At 46.2% G+C, this 18,699-nt stretch overlaps 1 protein-coding gene across 27 annotated transcripts in view; it reads left to right on the top strand.

Moving 5' to 3' along the window:
* Positions 1-18,699, top strand: part of DNM1 (dynamin 1) — a 64,709-nt gene that overhangs the window by 43,943 nt on the left and 2,067 nt on the right. For 8 of the 27 annotated variants that reach the window (XM_074556604.1, XM_074556597.1, XM_074556605.1 and 5 more), the window contains 6 exons: positions 7,219-7,328; positions 7,915-8,026; positions 9,201-9,212; positions 10,478-10,648; positions 10,822-11,063; positions 11,392-11,610. In XM_074556604.1, coding sequence (XP_074412705.1) covers positions 7,219-7,328; positions 7,915-8,026; positions 9,201-9,212; positions 10,478-10,648; positions 10,822-11,063; positions 11,392-11,610 — 866 coding nt within the window. Of the gene's footprint in view, positions 1-7,218; positions 7,329-7,914; positions 8,027-9,200; positions 9,213-10,477; positions 10,649-10,821; positions 11,064-11,391; positions 11,611-13,278; positions 13,546-14,910; positions 14,948-18,699 lie in introns of all 27 variants that reach the window. The other 19 variants (XM_074556611.1, XM_074556609.1, XM_074556608.1 and 16 more) reach the window with 7 other exon arrangements.

Genomic DNA, 18,699 nt, shown 5'->3' with positions numbered 1-18,699 from the left:
GATGGTGTGTGAGCTTGGAGAGAGCTGCTGGTGACAGGGACCTTGTAGGCAGGATGGAATGAGCACTGTGCTCTGTGGTTCCTGCCAGTGAAGCTCACACCCTGCTCTGCAGGGTAACTGTTCCTTCTGGAGTGCCTGTGTGCCACTGTGTGCTGGAGTGTTTGCACAGCTGGGTGGATGGATCTATCTGCTGCTTCCTTGGGAATTTGTGTGAGTGTGCAATACAGATGGAACCTTTTGTCCTTACTCAGGTAAATCATCTACTAGAAATTTGGGTCCTGTGTGAATGGGTGGCTACATTAGAAGAATGACCTAATTGGCTTGGGGGTGTTCACATGTTGCATGCAATGTCACTGCATTTCAGACCTGTGTGTACAAGGAGGGATGGCTGCAGAGTCTTAGATACTTTAGGTGCATGCAGATGCTTCATATTCCTTACAGATTGTGTTGATTCCTGATGCTGTTGAGCTTCTTCTCTGTCTTCATGCCTTCTCTTTTGCTTGAAACATATTCCTGTCCTGGGGAAGTGACAGGCACTAAATAGCTGTGTATTCTGTACCTGTCAGTGTCCCTTACCCAATTCTAGTTTACAAACAAACACATGGATCAGTAGAGACTGTCCCCCCACTGTACACATGCACTTCCCTCCTCTCTGGCCCTTTCCACTCCCCAGTCCATGTCCTTGAGGCCCAAATCAGGTGGTAGAAATCCTTTTACTTTACTCAAATGGCCCCAGTCATCAGAAACTTGCTGTGATGAGTTGACTGCAGTCGAGTTTTTGCATCCAGCTTGTTTTAAAGAGCATAAGAGCAGGTCTGCTCTGAGGTGGTTCCTCTCCTGCTTTCATGCTGCTCTCAGATGCTCTCTGGAAAATGTTCATTTTCTTAACATTCTCTGTGGAGCCTTTCCATTCATGCACTTATCTTTTTTCACAAGTGTATGTTTTGTCATAATCTTACCAGTTTTTATCAGTCCTCATTTATATTTTCACTCATTTTCTCTTTTTTCTCTGGCAGACAAACATCAAAGCAAACACAATATCCAGAGCATCCAAACCTCCAATTTTGTATCTCTCTTCGGTTTTTCTTTGTATTATGACCAATATTCTTTACAGTATGAACTCCCCTTCCTCCAGTCACTTTTCTGTGCTTTAACCTGCCTTCTCAGGTAGCAAAGCACACCACAGTTGTGATTCCGACAGGCCTGTGTGTTTATTTCTGCATTTTATGGCAAAGCTTAGCACGTGAAACACAAGCCATCCTGATCACAGCTACCTTGAGACAAGCACGTGAAACTGAAAGAAATACGAATGGAATGAGAGAGACAGAGCAGAAATAAGAGGGTTGTGAGTAGGCTGGTGAACAGGCAGGTAAAAGTGATGATCAGGCATGGCACCAAAGGATTAGTTAGACCCTCCCAGGCTGAGAGATGAGTGACCTCTGCATGCAGCCATCCCCAGAGCCCACCCTCTCCAAGCATCCCCTCTGCCGTGCAGGTGTTGCCGTCCCCGTGCAGCACTGGCAGTGTGTGGTGTATCCCAGCACAGCCTAACCAATGTGCAGACTACTGTACAATCTCGTAGTCCTGAACAGGTAGTCTGAACACTGGGCAGACGGAGTGGAGCCTCTGCGATCTGCTCTCTGCTCTCCGGCAATCAGCAGCTCGTTAGTCCTCTCCCCTCCCTGCTTTGGGGATGGGGTTGTGCAGGGCACAGATGGGGTGAACGAAAGTCCAAGTCCTGATTGGAAAAACATCCTCCTCTGGCAGCTGGGGGAGAAGAAATGTTGCTCCTTGCATGTTTCCAATTTGGAGCAAGTCTCCAAGCGCCTTCCTCTTCCAGTGCTGGTGTCAGGCTGGTACCTGGATTCCACCTGGGAGATGCTGCACCTTTTTAGAAAGAGAAAAAGAAAAAAATCGATTACTGCACTTTGAGGAGGAAGTCTTGGCTGTCACCCAGGTGTGCAGAACTTGTTGCTTCATTCAAATCCTTCTCTTCCCCATGGAGCTGTGTGGGAGGATCCTCAGGCCCCATGCACCCTCATCTCCTGTCCTGAAGACCAGCGGGTCCAGAGCAAAGCTCAGACAGAACCAGCCTTTGCTTCCAAGCCCTCCAGAAGGTCCTTGGACAGGGTTGCAGAAGGCAACCTTGGCCAGCTGCCCTTGCAGCTCACCTCTGGCTGCTGCAGGAGCAATCCACATCCCTTCTTTCTCTCCCCCCACTACGCCCTGGCATTGCTGAGCCTCCCTCCCTCTTCTGGTTTTTGCTCCCTCCCTTCTTGCTTCCCTTCTGTCCTTCTGCCTCACTTGACGTGGCAGTGGAAAGCTAACTAGACTCGAGGGAGGAGCTTGCTGGCTGCTGGGAAGGCAGAGTTTGGCAGGAAGTGAGCGGCTGACGGATGGGGTTGCGCGGGGGAAAGGAAGGTTCCCTACCCTGCATGGAAACTTGAGGAATGCTGTCGCTTTCTGTGACGCCTGGCTCTCGTCTAGTGATTCCAGATGTTACTCCCTGCCCACAGGATTTGCTCCCTCTCCCTGTGCTGCAGGGATAAAAGGGGACTTCATTCCTCTTCCCTTTCAGGATTCTTTCTCCTGGTGCGGATGGTTAAGATTTGTGACAAAAACGTGAACGCTTGGAAATCCCATCTTGGCACTGGCCGTGCACTGGGGAGTTGTGCCTACCCTCTCTCAGGGATGTGAAACACTTTGTGTGTGTCTGTGTGTGTTGTGCAAAGCAAGTCAGATACTCTGGGATGGTTCATCCCTGCCCTGGCACAAGCGGGCTGGGGAGAAGGGCCTGGTTGTCCTTTGTGAAGGCTGGTGGGCATTGCTGTGGCATTTAAGGGGTTGTGACAGTCGAGTTTTGGGCACTAAAGTTTCCCTCAAGCAAATCAGGCTTCTGCCTCTGCTTCTTCATAAACCCCCTGATGGCTTCTTAGGGTTGCACTTGGCTGCAGGTTTAAATCTATTCATTGTTCTAGCTGATGTGAATAAAAGTCTTTACTGCAGGTGAGTTAATTACCATTGCTGTGCTTACTAAGCCAACAGTAATGGTTGTGATCAATCTTATGAGTCCAGGTTTAGTGTCTAGAGAGCTTTTGAAATAAATCAGCTTAAAATCTTAGGATGTGTTGTTTAAGTTAAACTTAAACCAAGGCAGGTTTCTGATGTAAACAAGCCATTACAGCTGCTCTGCAGCTTGGGGGAGGAATCATTCCCATAAATTATGCTCTGAGGGCAAAAGCGACACAGGTGGGCTGCGTCTGGGAAACGTGGTCTCAAGATGTGTGTGTGTAGTGGGATGACCAGGGCTTCCTGGAGGAGTCACATCTCACAAATTCAGCTCTTCTACTTGCTAAGGCAAGAAGCAGAAAGCAATTGGTAACATCTTGTTTGGGGGAGTGGAGTGGTTGGTTCAGCTTGAAAAGCTCAGCTCACTTGCTTTCAAATATTCCAAACTGTTTTTCAGAGGCTTTTTCCTAATAATCTTTTAGTGTGCGTGTATTTGTGCAGTGTGTTTATTATAAATTAGGATGTTAATGCTTCTCCATTGGAGTAGAGTTTTATTACTGGAGTTCCCAAAATGCTGTGCATGTGTTTAACAGAAACAATTTTGCTGAAACTCCAGTCATCTCTGGGGCAGGTTTGTTTACCTTTACATCTTGCAGGAGATTAAGAGGGTTAAGCAAGATGAGTTTCTCCTAATTTCGCACGGCCCCTAATTAAAACAATGGCAGTGTCTTCTCCCATATCCACAGACCTTTGTCTCTGTGCAGAAGAAGGTGTTTGTCATAACAGCTACAGGGAAACCTTTAATTAGTTTATTTATGCTCCAAATGCAAACTGAGATCTGATAATTCTGCCAATTACTTTCTTGTGCTGTGAGTGCCAATTTCCAACCTTAGGGAGCCCACACATGCATCTGTCAGCTTCATTTTGCATGTATCCAAGAGCAGGAAAATTTACTTTGCTGCTTAGGCAGTCCAGGTGACTGGAGGGAATGCTTGGAGTCAGGCTGGCTTGCTGCCTGCTGAATTCTGCGAACTTTTTGAAGCTTCTTACCTACAGTTTAGCAACAAATAATGCAGGTGATAGTGCAGATTATTGCTATATCTGGCCAAAACCCATCTCTTGGATTTAGCTACCATAAGAAGATGTGTAGCAACAATAAAGGACTTTGGGACATCAGGCTGCAACTGCAGCATCACTTTTTTCCTGCAGTTATTGTGCTTGCCACCCCACAACTGGAGTGGCTCGTGGATCCTGGTTGGTTTCCTGGCCATGTGTATTTTCTTTCCCTGGTAGATGCAGAGTACAGAGCCATATGGCTGCATTCTGCACTGTGCTGGGGGCGGGGGAATAATCCTCTGGCACTTTTCCTGCCTCTGCAAGGAGCTTGCTGTCATCTCTTTCTGCAGCTCTCCCTGCAGGCTGAGGCTCCTGAGGGGAGCAGCAGCCCTGAACAGGGGTGGTTACCCTGTACCTGTAATATTCCCAAACCAACACTGGGCACCATCTTCTGTTTCGTACAGTCTGGGGGTCTCTGCCTCTGCCACACCTCCCCTTGGCCTCATGGCTCTACAGATGAACTCACAGCCAAGGAGCACATTTTATATAACACATACTCTGCTGCTGAGGGACAGTTCTGCCTGATTTTTTTTTCCTTCTCCTTATTGATGAAGGGCTATATTAGTAACATAAGCCTCTTGGGATCAGACTGAGGACTTTGAATATAGGATTTCACAAACTACTTTCCTATTTCTATGTGTGCTGGCTCTTCCTTCTCTTCCCTCCTGACTCCAAGTCTGGAAAGCCAGAGAGAGAGAAACCCTTTTCCCCTCTTGGCCAGGATGCTGCTCAGCCATAGCACACCCTGCCAGATTGCTAACGTATGGGCAGAGTGCTCAGCCAAAGTTTGGAGAGGCTCAGCCCTTGGCAGCTCATTCCACACTTTCCTGTCTCTACATTCAGGAAATGAAGTCAGATTGTTGATATAAAACAGGCTGGGTTGAAAGCTGAGAAGCTGCAAAGGCTGAAGTGGGGGACTGGAAGGGGGAGGTGTAGGGAGATGGGGAGCAGCAGGGGCTCACTGCAGCTTGCCTGCCTGGGGGCTCCCTGTTTTGTGCCCATGTGCTCCACCTGATTGCTCTTGCTGCCTCCACCTTGAGGACTGCTAAGTTGTGCTGGCACAAAGATATTTTGTCTTCTGTTACTGTGGCAAGATCAGCATGTGGAGATAGTGCTGTCTTGATCACGTGGAAGCATTTATGTGAGAGCTTGGAAAGGGTGAAAGTTGAAACTCTGGCAAAGAGCATGTTGTTTCCATATCAGGGTCACGGAATTCCCTTACTTCTGGACATTTTTTCCTGAGGAATGACACCATTGCAGCACTTCTATGGAATTATGTGGGCCTAATGCAGAAGGTTTTTCTCAGACATCTTTAACATCAGCAGTTTTGGTTGTATTTTGTTGAGTGGTTTTTTTGTGTTTTTTTTTTTTGGTAGTTTGGGGGTTTGTTTGTTTGTTTGCAAGGGTTTTTTGTGGTTTTTTTTGGGGGAGTGGGGTTTGTTGTTGTTTGTTTTGAACAATTGATTTGGGTTTTTTGTTGGGTTTTTAGGGAGGATGTGTGGGCGGTGATTGGTGTTTTTATTTTTACTAGCCCAGGGACTGTGGAGTGGATTTAGGGAGTTCCAGTTAAGCAAGGCTGCAGTGGGGATGGTCTGACTTGCCCAAGCCAACACCAACCCAGCAGTTGGGGTTGTTCTCTTCTAGGTCACCAGCTCAGCCTCAGTCACCATAATGATAACCCAGAGTAATAGAAAACTTGCAAGTTCTTTGTGGCTCACAGGATCTGAAGTAGTCTGAGTAGCTCTGAGAGCAGCATGTGGCTGACAGATATCCCATTAGAAAAATGCCTGCCCACATCTAATTAAAGTATTAGAAAGTCCAGGGAAATTTGCTTGGAAGAATTCTCTTCTTTTCATGGCCTGGCATCTTTGAAAGGGAATCTGGCCACAGCCCAAGAGATCTCTTCTGTTTTGTAAGTGCTGTTTTTTGGGATATTCCTGTTGCATGTGATTTGTAGTAAACTGGTACAGTTTTGCCTTTGGGATATCTCAGTACTGTGAGGTGCTGGTATCCTTAGCAAACTCAAGTCAAAAACAAATTTTGCTGAAGCTTAAGAGGACATTAGGCTGGATTTGCAATTATCTGGGTGTTAGAGCTCAGCAGCTTTGTCACTTTTACCTGCTCCTCTGCCCTGCCCTTCCTTCCTGGTCAGCTCTTCAGGATCTCTCCTCACTGCCCATCTTTGTTTTCCATCCTGTTTCCCCCAAGAGTGATCATGTGGTTTCCAGCCAAGAAAAAAAAGTCAACACACAAGATCTCACAAGGGGACAGTCTCACATGCTTGCTTTGCACACAGGAGGATGCTCTGGGTTTGGTTTCTTGATAGCTGCATTCTGCCTTTTGGAGACCAGTGTGAGGGCTCCCTCTCCTGTTATGCTGGGGTATAATTCCCAGCTGGAAAAGGATGCTCCAAAGGAGGGCCTTAAACCACATCCAGTTCTATTAATTTGCTGTAGATCCAGATTTGAAACTAAGCAAGGGTTATAATTTCTGACTTAGTTTCTGAGTGCAAATGTGAAAGTTAATATCAAGTTTTGATTTTTTTTTTTAATGAAGGTGAAGGGTTTACAGTAACTAAGAAGAGTGTAGGAATAGGACAGTGATAGGATGAAGTAACAAAATCAGCAAGTCAAGTTTTCTGAAGAGGTAAATTTGAGATATATATACATATGCATAGATACATACATATATATAAACATATGAGATCTTTAACATAATATTTAACATCAAGGTTTATTGATACTTAACTTCTGTATCAAACCAGCTTTTCTACTACATCTCTGGCTTTTCCTGAACCTGGATTGCCCCCTTTGCTAAGAAGAGTGGGACCACAGTGCTGAGCACAGTCTGGGGAAGTTGGACATTGCTGTGCTGGTGCCTGGCCCTGGAGGAGTTAATGGGACAGAATTGTTGGGCCACATCACAAAAGCAGTTGGGAAGGACAAACTCTTGTTTCCAGTTTTCCCCTTCTCTCACAGACTGAAGGAAGCAGAGGACCTGGGTCTGAGAATGCCTCTGTTGCTGATACTCCCTGCTGGCAGAGCAGAGGCGGCCCTGGAGCAGGGAGTGACTTGTTCCTCATTCCCTTTCCAGGAGAAGGAGAAGAAGTACATGTTACCAGTGGATAACCTGAAACTGCGGGATGTGGAGAAGGGCTTCATGTCCAGCAAGCACATCTTTGCTCTCTTCAACACTGAACAGAGGTATGCTCCATCTCAGCACAGCAAGCTGCTGGAGCCAGGGACAGGATGGGGATGAGTGTGTTAGGATAGCTGGCCAGGAAAGATGTGAGTGTCCTTTCAGAACAGCTGCTTTTGTAGGAGATGGGAGGGCTTTACTTCATTCCTTCTGATCTTACAGATAAGTATAATTTTCCTTTTGTTTGCCAGTGCATGGCTTGTGGTGTGAACTTAACCCTTCAGCCTTTTGGTGTGGTTACCTCGGTCTGTGGCTGGGTTATACATTTATAATCACAATGTTGTTGGTGAGTGACTAGGGAAATCCATAGGACTTGGGATGGGTGGAGGAGTCCAGCAGCAAACAGAACTGAAAAGAGAATCTTTTTTAGGCCTTGTTGAAACATAAAACTGATTTGAGAGCAATCAAACTTGGTTTAAAAAACAAAGAAAACAACTTTGCTTTTGCAGAGTCATCATGAGGCTCCTAGCAAGGGACCAAGTGTCTCTGTCTTAAAATAACAGGAGGATTCCCTAGTCATTGATGTTTTTGTCAGATATGGGCAGATCTCTGAGTTGAGAGAGAGAATAATAAAATATGTCTTCCTGTCAGGAATGTTTACAAGGACTACCGGCAGCTGGAGCTGGCCTGTGAGACCCAGGAGGAGGTGGACAGCTGGAAGGCTTCATTCCTTAGGGCAGGAGTGTACCCAGAGCGTGTTGGGGTAAGTGACAGCCACAATAATGGGATAAGCAGGAGCACAGCATGTGTCTCGAGAAGGATAGCTCCATCTTCTTGTGTTAAAATTAAGTCTGTGAAGGTTTTGTCTTTCCAGAGCTGAGAATTCTTTCTGGTGCTTCCATTAGGGAAGCTTGAGATAAAGTAGCTGGCAGCTTCAAAAGGGAAGATAAAGTAGGAAAAGACTGCCTTGATAAATCCCTCTAGCTGTCTTGTTTTATGGACATTAAATTCACAATATAAGGGTGACATTTAACTACTGTGACTACTAACTAGTATGGTATCCACTGAGCAAAGGCACTGTTCCTTTTTGGAAACTCTGTACAGCCTTATTAGGAACTTCCTGATGTAGCAGTTCTCCAACTTTCCTTCCTCCAACTAATTAGGGAGGGAAGTCCTTTGAATTTTGCTTTGTGGGTACTCTAATATGCTCCTTTAGCAAGAACTCTTATCTCTTCCCTTCCCCTTGCCCCACAGCATTTATTGTCAGCATTATTTTGTGCTTTAAAAGTATCTTCTAGACAATTGTGGTATTTGTTTCTGTTCAAAGCCTTTCCTGTTCCTCTGTGAGAGGAAGCTACTATAAATAGTTTTCCCATTAGAAAAGTGATAATTGCTTTTCTGTTTGTATTTGTTGCTTCTAATAGATTTCTTGCATTCTGTCCTGTTACTCTTGAATATTGCTGGTTTTTCCTAACAAACTGATAAGAGATTTTAAAAAGAGAGTTAGGCACTGGGCTTTGGGCTTTAACAGTGACAGGACTTCAGATTAACTTTGAGCCAGACTGGTTCTCTAAACCACAGTGGCCACTGGCACCTGTTGCTGTGCAAATGTAGGGGTGTGACATGGGAGCCCTGGTCCCTGTCTCAGAGCCCCTGTGAGGAATGGCAGGGGACCTGCAGGTAAGAAAGTTGTCCTTTGTTGCTAACAGCATGGTTTCCTTTGCAGAGCATCCCACTTTTCAGTTCAGCTGAACAGTTCACTTGTTCCCCTTCTAGGGTAATAGAGGTACTGATGTATTTTTAGTGGGATTGGTCTTTTGCTTGTCAGTGCTATTTTGGGACCTTCTCCAAATTCTAAGACCAACTAAAAGTCATTTTTTATTTTTTGTCCCTTTTTGTTTTAATTTTTTCCATGTATGCTCAAACTGGCCTGCCAGGACAAGGACAAAGTAAGTCTGACCCCCTCTGCCTGTCTTGCCTCCTGGGGCTCTCACCAGATAACTCTCTCATTTTTTTTCTCCTTTTGTCACAATTTCCTGAGAGGCATTTGCTTCTTCTCCCTCTTTGTACCCTCTGTTGGATTCCTGCTGTCTGTTTCTGTTCTTGGTTTGAGTTTTCCTTTTTTCTTTTTATTCCTTCCTTTTTGTATGACTTCTGAATCTTGGTGCAAGCTTCTTTTTGGTTTTTTTTTTACCCTCACTTTTTTTTAAGTTGTTCTGTTTGACATCCACTTCCTTTACTTTGTTTCACACTGAGACCTTGCATTCCTTCATTATGTAAGATCTTCTCAGCAAAAGCTCAAATGAACAAAAGAATTTGCCCTCTCTCATATATTTTGTTCCCCAAAACAAAAGAGAAGCCATTTCCTACATGGCAGATTGTTCAGACTAGGGCTGTTTAAAACAAAGATGTTTCATTATACAATCATGGGGCTTTTTTTTTAAATAAACATTGAGGAAGGCAGCGGTTCTTTCATGCTTCAATACTTTGAAATTGATCCCAAATGGAGGGGCCTTGGAGATTGCTTGCTGTCAAACAGCACAGTCCAGGTTTTACCTTACAGAATAAACAATGTATTTCAGGCAAAGAGGAGGAGATTCATCTGCTTGGTGTGAAAGAAAAGATAATTATAACTTATGATGCAGGAGTTGCAGTTGAAGTGATAGGAAAGTTTTCTACTTTATTCCATCTACTTGTGGTCAGCCTGAGAGGAGCAGCTGTTTCGCTCCTCTGTATCTGTTTTCTCATTTGTGTAATGAGGACAAAGATGCAGCATGGCAAAGAGCCTGTGAGATTTAATTTATGGTGAATGGTTCTTGGTTTTAACTGACTCTGGTCATGGAAAACCCAGATCAAATGAAGAACCTTTCAAGAAGCAGTAAACATTAAAAAGTAATAATACAGCTTTGAGATGCACCAGAGCCATGACCTCTGAACATGTGTCAGGAGTCCCTGTTGCCTTTCACCTTTTCTTAATAACTTTCTACTAAGAGAGCAGCTTTATTGCTAAAATTTCTGAGATCTGAGCTGGAGAAGTCTGTACAAACTGAGTTGTGCATTGACAATCACAGCTCAAAATGTAAGTTTAAATAAATTTAATTTATTGCATGCGCTTCCTGCCTGTTCCCTTCTACTCTTCTCTTAGCTCTCATGAAAAGCCAATTTTATGTTATATTTGAAGAACCAATATGTTTCTCCTTTTTTTTTTCTGCAGGCCAGTGAAGCAGAGGAGAATGGAGGAGATAGTTTCATGCACTCCATGGATCCTCAGCTGGAGAGACAAGTGGAAACGATCAGGAACCTGGTGGATTCCTACATGGCAATTGTCAACAAAACCATCAGAGACCTCATGCCGAAGACAATCATGCACCTCATGATAAACAATGTACTTATCTCACTGTGGACAAGGGAGGTGGGAGAGGCAGAGAGGAGAAAAACAGGGAGGGAGGAAAAAATGAAGAAAAACAGAAGGCAACTTGGAAGGAAGAGGTGGGGACAGAATAGTGTGTTTTGGGGAGAGGTGGTGAAAACTGATTCCCTCTCTCTGCTCACTTACAGACCAAGGACTTCATCCATTCAGAGCTGCTGGCAAACCTGTACTCCTGCGGGGACCAGAACACGCTGATGGAGGAGTCGGCGGAGCAGGCGCAGCGGCGCGACGAGATGCTGCGCATGTACCACGCGCTGAAGGAGGCCCTCAACATCATCGGGGACATCAACACCAGCACCATCAGCACCCCCATGCCCCCACCGGTGGACGACTCCTGGCTGCAGGTGCAGAGCGTACCGTCCGGACGCAGGTACCAGAGGCTCAGGGGGAGAGCCCCCAGAGCTGCCTGACGCCTCTTCAGAGCCTTGCTGGGGCCTCCTGCTGACACAGGGAGTCCTCCTCTTCTTCCTGTGGATGAAGAGTCCTGGGTGTTTCTGCTGGCAGGCTCCTAGGATATCATTACAGAGATGTTCTGCTTGGGTTGGATGGGGTTGGCGTAGCTTTGGAAGCAGCCTGGTGTGGTACTTGAAAGCCAAAGGGTGGTGTGTAAAGTGATGAGAAGCACTGAAGGCAGAGTGGTGCCTGTGGGGACATCGCAGAGCTGTTGCTGCAGTTGAATGCCTTTGTTTGTTTGGCAGGTCCCCCACATCCAGCCCCACGCCACAGAGGAGAGCTCCTGCAGTGCCCCCCGCCAGACCTGGGTCTCGCGGACCGGCTCCTGGGCCACCTCCTGCTGGTGGCTCCACGCTGGGTGGTGCCCCCCCTGTGCCCTCCAGGCCAGGTGCCTCTCCTGATCCCTTCGGGCCCCCACCTCAGGTTCCTTCTCGGCCCAACCGTGCTCCTCCTGGTGTTCCCAGGTAAGTCCTGAACCGCTGCTCCTTGCAGGTGGAGGATGTTCTGGTTTTGGGTCAGAGCCTTGGCAGCACTTGGCCTGCCTGGGCCATAGGAGGAGAATGGAGTGCATGGTGTGGGGAAGAGCCTTGGGATATTTGGATTGGATCCAGAGGCAGGAGCATCGTTGTCCTCTGAGATTCCATTGTATGGATGAGGCAATGCCAAGGCAGCTCTCAAACAGAGGGGCAGCTGTTTCTCTCTACAAGCCTCTATAAAGAATGTGGGAGAAAACCCTGATCCCAAGGTTTACAGCAATTGTAACAATGCCTATAGTCACCCGCTAAATCACAGGACTGGGATGAGATTCCTCTCTGTGTAGGGCTCCCCAAAGTCTGAAGTTACCCCTTTTCTCTTGGCCCAGAGTTCTTCAAGGTGAGTTGGAAGACCTTCAAAGCTGTTCAGCTGCTTTCTGGCTAGGAGAGTATCACAGGATCACTGGCAGGGAAATGAATTCTTAGGCAATTTTGTTGCTTGTGTAGTCAACTTCAGCATTTTCCAGTCTAGAGGGTTCAAATCACACAGCTTTGCCTTCCCATTAGGAAACTCATTTCCTTTCCTGTTCAGTCACTTGAGACACACTTCAACACAGTAATAAGGGATTATCCCAGTGCAGCTGAGTACATGTTCCTGAACAGGACTTGGGAAGCAGTCTGGAACCAGGAATGCTTTTATGTTGGGTACTTAAGTTTCCCTTGAGGAAGAGGAGGTAATTGCAGTGTAAAGAACAAACATAACCAGAAACTCTCCAGTGACATGACAGAGAGAATGCTTCTCTTGTGGAAAACACCTCTCCAGTGGGTGCTGGTGGCACAGTTCTTAAACTTTGCCATTTTCTGTGGAAACACCAAACCTGTCAATGGTTGGGGATGGTGTATGGCAGAGTGGGTTCAATATTCCTCCTGTGATAGTGCCCAGCTCATGTTTGGTGCTGCCTGTTTGGAGGGAAGTGTTCTCTGCCAGGCTGCAGCCAGCCCAGAGGTGGATGAGTCCAGACTGCTTTATAGACCAGTTTCTGACTCTGGTGTATGCAAATGGTTTTACTTTCTTGGTGCCTTTGCCCCAATCCTTCCTATGCACCTTGATGCAGCTCCCACAGTAACTTGTCCTCACATGCCTCAGTGTTGCCCTGGAGACTGTGGAGGCACCTATGGATGTCAGCATGCTTCTACTGTGTATTTTGGCTCCTGCTTCTTGTGACCCTGCCTTTCCATATACTGTCACTTTGTGGTTTTGTTTTCAGTATACTTACGCTTCTTTATGTCTCCATTTTCCTCCTTTCACTCAGTTTCATTTCTTCACTCATGAAAAATATTCTATATACCTGGCTGTCATGATAGGATTCCCCAAATGGGCTGAAATGAATTGGCCTTTTTTTAAAGAAATCTGTCATAGCTTATCTTAATGGCTTTTCTGCCTTTTGCATGAGTACAAGGGCTTAGGGAAAGGTAGGAAAACAGCACTGGAGCAGAGGAGGAAAGAGTTTCATGCTTGACTGAGCAACCCCTTGGTTTAGGAGAGATGGTAGGTTGGATTGCATGCTACTGACTGCCCTGATCTGGAGTTGAGAATGTAATTCCAGAAGCTGTGAAGTGTGATGCTCATTCTCTGATCCCCCTCTCTGATTCTTCCAGTTGTTCATAGACTCCTCCGGATCCTGATACCAGCTTGTCATTTGAGTTCACTGATGAATGGAGAATTTCCAATGACAAGGGACTCTTTCTCTTCCTCTCCTGTATATAGAATAAGAATGTTCCCTGCTAGCACTTGGACTCGGGTCCTTCTGCCATGGGTGAACGAATGCCATCTCCATTGTTGCTTTTTTAATACCCATCTTTCCCCTGCTAACTGGGCTGTGCAGTGTGTGTGAGAGAGGAACAAAGCTCTTGTGTTCAGCACAGGTGGGCTTTGGTGGAGGAGTTGGTGGTGTGGAGTGAGCTCAGATGGGTGGTGGTGGCTGGGTGTACTTTGTGTGCTCATTGATGCCTGGGTAGAAGTTTGGTAGTTTTGTGCCTCTGGTTTGAGCATCTGATTTCATGAATGAGGAACTTACACGAGTGTCATGCTACTCCTTTTTCATAAACATAAGTGTAAAAACACATTTTCACATGTAATCACCACATGGTACATTTTTTTTTCAGAAAGATTTTCCTGCATATAATTAAGGACACTTAAGACTTACCATCCTGCTTCTGTGCTTAGCATTTATTCAGTTTACTGTGGAAATCCATAGAGACAAATATAGCTCCAATTTTGGGAGCTGAAAGTTACAAACCATCCAAGCTCCTATCAGTGTGCAGTGGACTGCATTTAGGATTTGACCTGGGTAAGAAATCTATGAAGGTGTTCCCCCACATACTTAGGCTCTTCAATTTAAAATAGTTTGATAGAACCTCTAGGTAGAAGAGCTTGAAGGAGAATTAAGAAAATTTCAGTATGAATGACTCAACCATTGGAAAAATGTGTTGAAGGTATAAATGTGTTCTCCATTCTTAGGTACCACAAGGCCGTGGGTCTGGGGTTACCTCCTGGCAGGGATGGTTCTCACTGGCTGCTGTGCTGGTCAGTGCCATGGGGGCACATCACTGGAACTCCCAAAGGGTTCCTGGACACACAGTTTCAAGGGACAGATTATCTCCTTAGTGATTTAGTGGCCAATGTCTGTGCCCATGACCAGGGGCTGGAACTAGATGATCTTCAAGGTCCCTTCCAACCCAAACCTTTCTATGATAAGGTCTCACAGCTCTATAACCTGTATTATTCAGGAGGTCAGAGTAGCTGATTTAATGATTTATGAACTTCAGAAAAGCCTTCACCTGCTTTAGGCCATTTGAGATAGTGCTCAGGACTGCACGTTATCTCCCTATTTCCTGAGCTCTTTCTTAAACATTTTATTTGGTCAGAAGATAGGAGTCCTCAGAGAGAGACAAGCCCAGCTACTGTGCCCAGCTGGTGGGTGCTAAACCTGGCTATGACACTGGTGAATGTGTGAGGAGCTTGGGTGAGTGAGCAGCAGCCAGTAGGTGTGTGGACAGATGGATGGGGTTTGGTGCACCCCTGTGCACAACAGGGTCTGGATGTGTGCAGGGATGAGGCCATGAGTGTTTGCTGTGTGTTTGCAGTCCCCCTGCTCACGCTGTGTTTGAGGGGGATGTGTGACTGTGTCTGTGCCAGCGCCTGTGTATCTGTTCCACCTTCCTGACAGTCTGTGTGGCCTCTGCCTTGAACTGTCTGAACTGCCATGTTGATTTCATGTTGTCTTTCAGAATCACTATCAGTGACCCCTGAGGACTGGCAGCCACGGTAGGTTCTGCACTCTCTCTGCAATGCATGAGTCACTGTGTCCCCATCCTCCAGCTCTGCTCTGCAGCTCTCCTCTGCTGCCCAGTTCTTGTGTTAGTAACAGAGTCCCTTGTCTGATGAACCACCTCTGCCAGGATCTCATAAAGGGAGGAGTCTTGAACAGAAAAACTGGCTGATCAGAGCCACAGCAGCTGCTTGAGCTGCAGGAGCTGGGAAAGCTTCAGTACCTGATTTAAGGTCTGGAGGATCCTTTCTCTGCTTCTGAATAGAGAAGGTGGGATGGGGGAATGAGCTCTGACAGCAAGGTCTAAACTCTGTGTCTTTCATTTGGCTTATATCCACACTGACTGTAAGATCAGCTGAATAAACTCTGCTTTGATTTGGTCTGTCAGCTCTGTTAGGATCAACACAGAGACTTGGGGAGCTGATAGTTCAGACTCCTCTTCTTATATTCTAATGTCTGGCTGGAGAAGTGCTCCCATCCTCACTCTATCCCTGGTGCTCATGGAAGTCAAGAGGCGTTTGGGTCATTAATATCAGGACTTCCATGTCTGAGTGCAGGGTAACTCTGACATTGAATGTTCCCTTCTATCCTTGTGTCCCATCATCAGATAGATGTGAACTCCCTTGTTTGTTCTCCCCTTGACCCTTTACCTTCTAGGTACTCTCCTGCCTTCTCTCCTCTGCACAAGGAAGGCTGTAGTGATCTGTGTCCCTCAAACCCTGCCCTGAGCTCCTGTCCTCTCAGCCCATTTCCCTGTCCTCTCTCTCCCTGCATTTTGCAGCATTGTAGTGGTTCAGTGATGTAGCAGGGTGTGGGTTTGTGCTGTGTGCTGCTCATCCTCTTAATGTCAGTGGGGGTGTGAAGAGAGACATTAGCAAATTCTCCTGAGACCTTTGCTTGGGAACCTCCAGCCCTTATTGACAAAGAGGTATAGAGAGCAAAACAGGCAGGTGTGGATTTTCTGGGCCCCTTCTCCCTTTCTCTGTGGGTGTTGTTTCATGACAGAGGAGCGGAGAAGCAGCAGCTCCTGCAGATTCCCTTGCTGCTGATTGTGGCAGAGAGATCTGGGGGCGAGGAGCATGTGCTGAAATCCTATTTTAATAGGAATAGCAGAAGTTCAAGCCCCTGTTCTGGGGCAGGGGGTCTCAGCCAGCCCCCATCTTGCAGTAGATGGTGTCTGTTACTGCTGCACAGAACTGCAGGTAGAGCTGAGGTGCCACATTGCAGTGATTGCTCATGATTGACATCTTTGAGGACGTCATCGCCAACCCTCCTCATTGCTGACACACTGCAGAGGTGTTGGAGCAATCAGCAGTTTCCTCCCATATTCTGCCTACTGCAGACATCCCTGGCAGCCCTGGAAACATGCATCCTGGGTGAACAACCTTGGGAAGGAGCCTCACTGTTGTCTGTACCCCATTCTGGGACTCGCTGTTATGGGGCGTTCTGGTTCTAATCTGGCATAAAGAGCACCAAGGAAATAAAAATTAAAAACAAAAAAAACCCCGCCAAATGATCAAAAAAAATATACCCAAAACCTTTTGCAGTCCAAGGGAATAAATATAATATTTCCCACCTCTGTTAGGTCTTTATCAACAGAACTCTCCATCTCAATAAAAATAGCTCAGTAGAAATCCCTGTTAGCCCAGTGGTTGTGAGATAGGATTAGCTCAGTGTTCTCTCTGGGTATGGCCTGAAAGACTGACTTCAAAGGATGTGAGATTCACTGGAACTCATCTCCCTGGGCTCCTGGCAGGGCTCAGGTCTTCCTTCTTATGTACTGGAGGCAGCCACAGGCTTCCCTGTGAGCAAAACTTTGTTCCTTCTCCTGACAGGGAAGTGACTTTTCAATGATATAGAAAGGCTTGATTAGCAGTGTAGTCTGACTGAAGCAGAATTTTGGGAGTAAATGTTGCCTGAGAGATTTCTCTGCCCCTTTTAGTGCTGGTAAACAGTTTTCAGCCTTTTCTAACCTGACCAGGCAGATTCTGCAAGCATCTCCAGAAAACATCAACAGAAATAGCCTACAAGTTTAAAACGTAGCCCCACACCTTAAAATGCTTTGAATGCTGAGAGAAATAAATGCAAAAATCAATCTAGTACATCACGAAAAGCAGCCCATCTACCTGTGAATTACTTGTGCTCCTTTCAGCCCTGTTTATCCTGCTAGGGTCAAGTGGCCACTCCTGCCAGAGCACTTTACATATTCTGGTGGCTTCAAGCACCTTTTTCATGTGAACCCTCAGAGGCTTTTAGCACAACCTGTGCAAACTCCTGAAATGCAAACAGTCCTTTCACCTTCTCAGAAAATGCCTTCTAACATGGTGATGCAACAGCATCTCTCTGAATGTTGAGCTGGAGTTCTGTGGGGTTTAAATTCAGGTGCTGTTGCTGTTCCAGTGTCAGTAGAAGCCACCAAACGGTGTGGCTGCATTTACACCATGAGCACCCTTAGAGATCATGACATGTGGGATCTGTGCATTTAGCTCTGAGGCTTAATAAATCTGGAGCAGTAAGTTCTGCTGAGGTTTAATAAACAGGACTGGAGAGTTGCTCTGGTTTATTTGCTGAATGAGGGAGCTTGCCCTGATTTATAGGAGTGTAACTCCTCTAGTGCCAGTGTGATTATAGACTACTGGTACAAATATCCTCATTCCTAGCAGTGATGTGATTCTCTGTAATCTAAATCTTGTCAGTGTGGAATTATTGAGGGATTAATTATGTGACACCTGGTGATCAGTGCCTGATCAGTACAAGAGCTTCCCCTCCATTTGCTCTACATGCTGTTGGCTTTGCTCTTTGCATTTCAGGCAGTTTGGACCTTAAAACTACCCTGCCTTGGTACTGAACAATTCATTTATCTTAATGAAACATCACAAAATACAGTTGAGGTCACAGACACTGCAGGGAGCATACTTTAAAGGAAAAACACAGATTGGACTCAGTTTTACAGAACACATTTTTATTTATAGATTTCTTACAGCCTGTAGTCTGAGACTGAAGTGGTATTTCAGTTAATGATCTGAGAGCCATGTCGAGGGTGTTGTCCTGTATGTTTTTATTGTGGCTTTTTTTTCCCCCAGTCCCTTACAGGAAGGAGATTCTAGAACACTTAATCCATGCAGAGGGCAAACACTTAAGTGCTGCCCATTTATGTAGCTAAAGTATCAGCAAAAGACTTGGAACAGAATGGAGATGAAGTAGCCAAAGTTCCTTTTATTGAAGCAGAAGCTGCATTTACTCTGTGCCAGAACTGGAAGACTGAAAGCTGTGAGCTTGCCCCTGACATCCAAGATCAGTTTCATGTCAGAATAGGGAATCTCAGCCTTGCAGGGGTAGAAGGTGCTCCTCCAAAGCAGCCAAGAGCCTCTGGCAGCAGCGCGTCTCAGAGGACCCATCCATGCTGTGTGACTGTCATGTGCTTGATACAGGAGCTCACTGTTGTGCGTGCTTCTCCACTCATCCCAGAGCCAGGGCACTTACTGGCACTAAATCTCTGCACTTCCAAATTTCAGAGGGAACCAAAACTGGCAGCCCAGGGGATTGCTCTGCTGCTGATCTGTGCTGTGCAGAAAGGCCAGTGCGAGGCCGAGTAGAAGCCTGTGGGGTTTCTTTTTTTCCTTTGTGGGGGTTTGTGCCTCAGCTTGGATTCTTTTGCTGGCTCAGGCAAAGTGGAGAAGCATGTGTGGTTGTGACTGCAATTGCTGTGCTAACCACAGTGTGTGTTCTCTTGTTTTTGTTTCCTGCT

This window comes from Zonotrichia albicollis, chromosome 21 (assembly GCF_047830755.1).
Source record: "Zonotrichia albicollis isolate bZonAlb1 chromosome 21, bZonAlb1.hap1, whole genome shotgun sequence".
NCBI lineage: Eukaryota > Metazoa > Chordata > Aves > Passeriformes > Passerellidae > Zonotrichia > Zonotrichia albicollis.
Note: the sequence above shows the minus strand (reverse complement) of the source record. Positions and strands in the feature narration are given on the sequence as shown.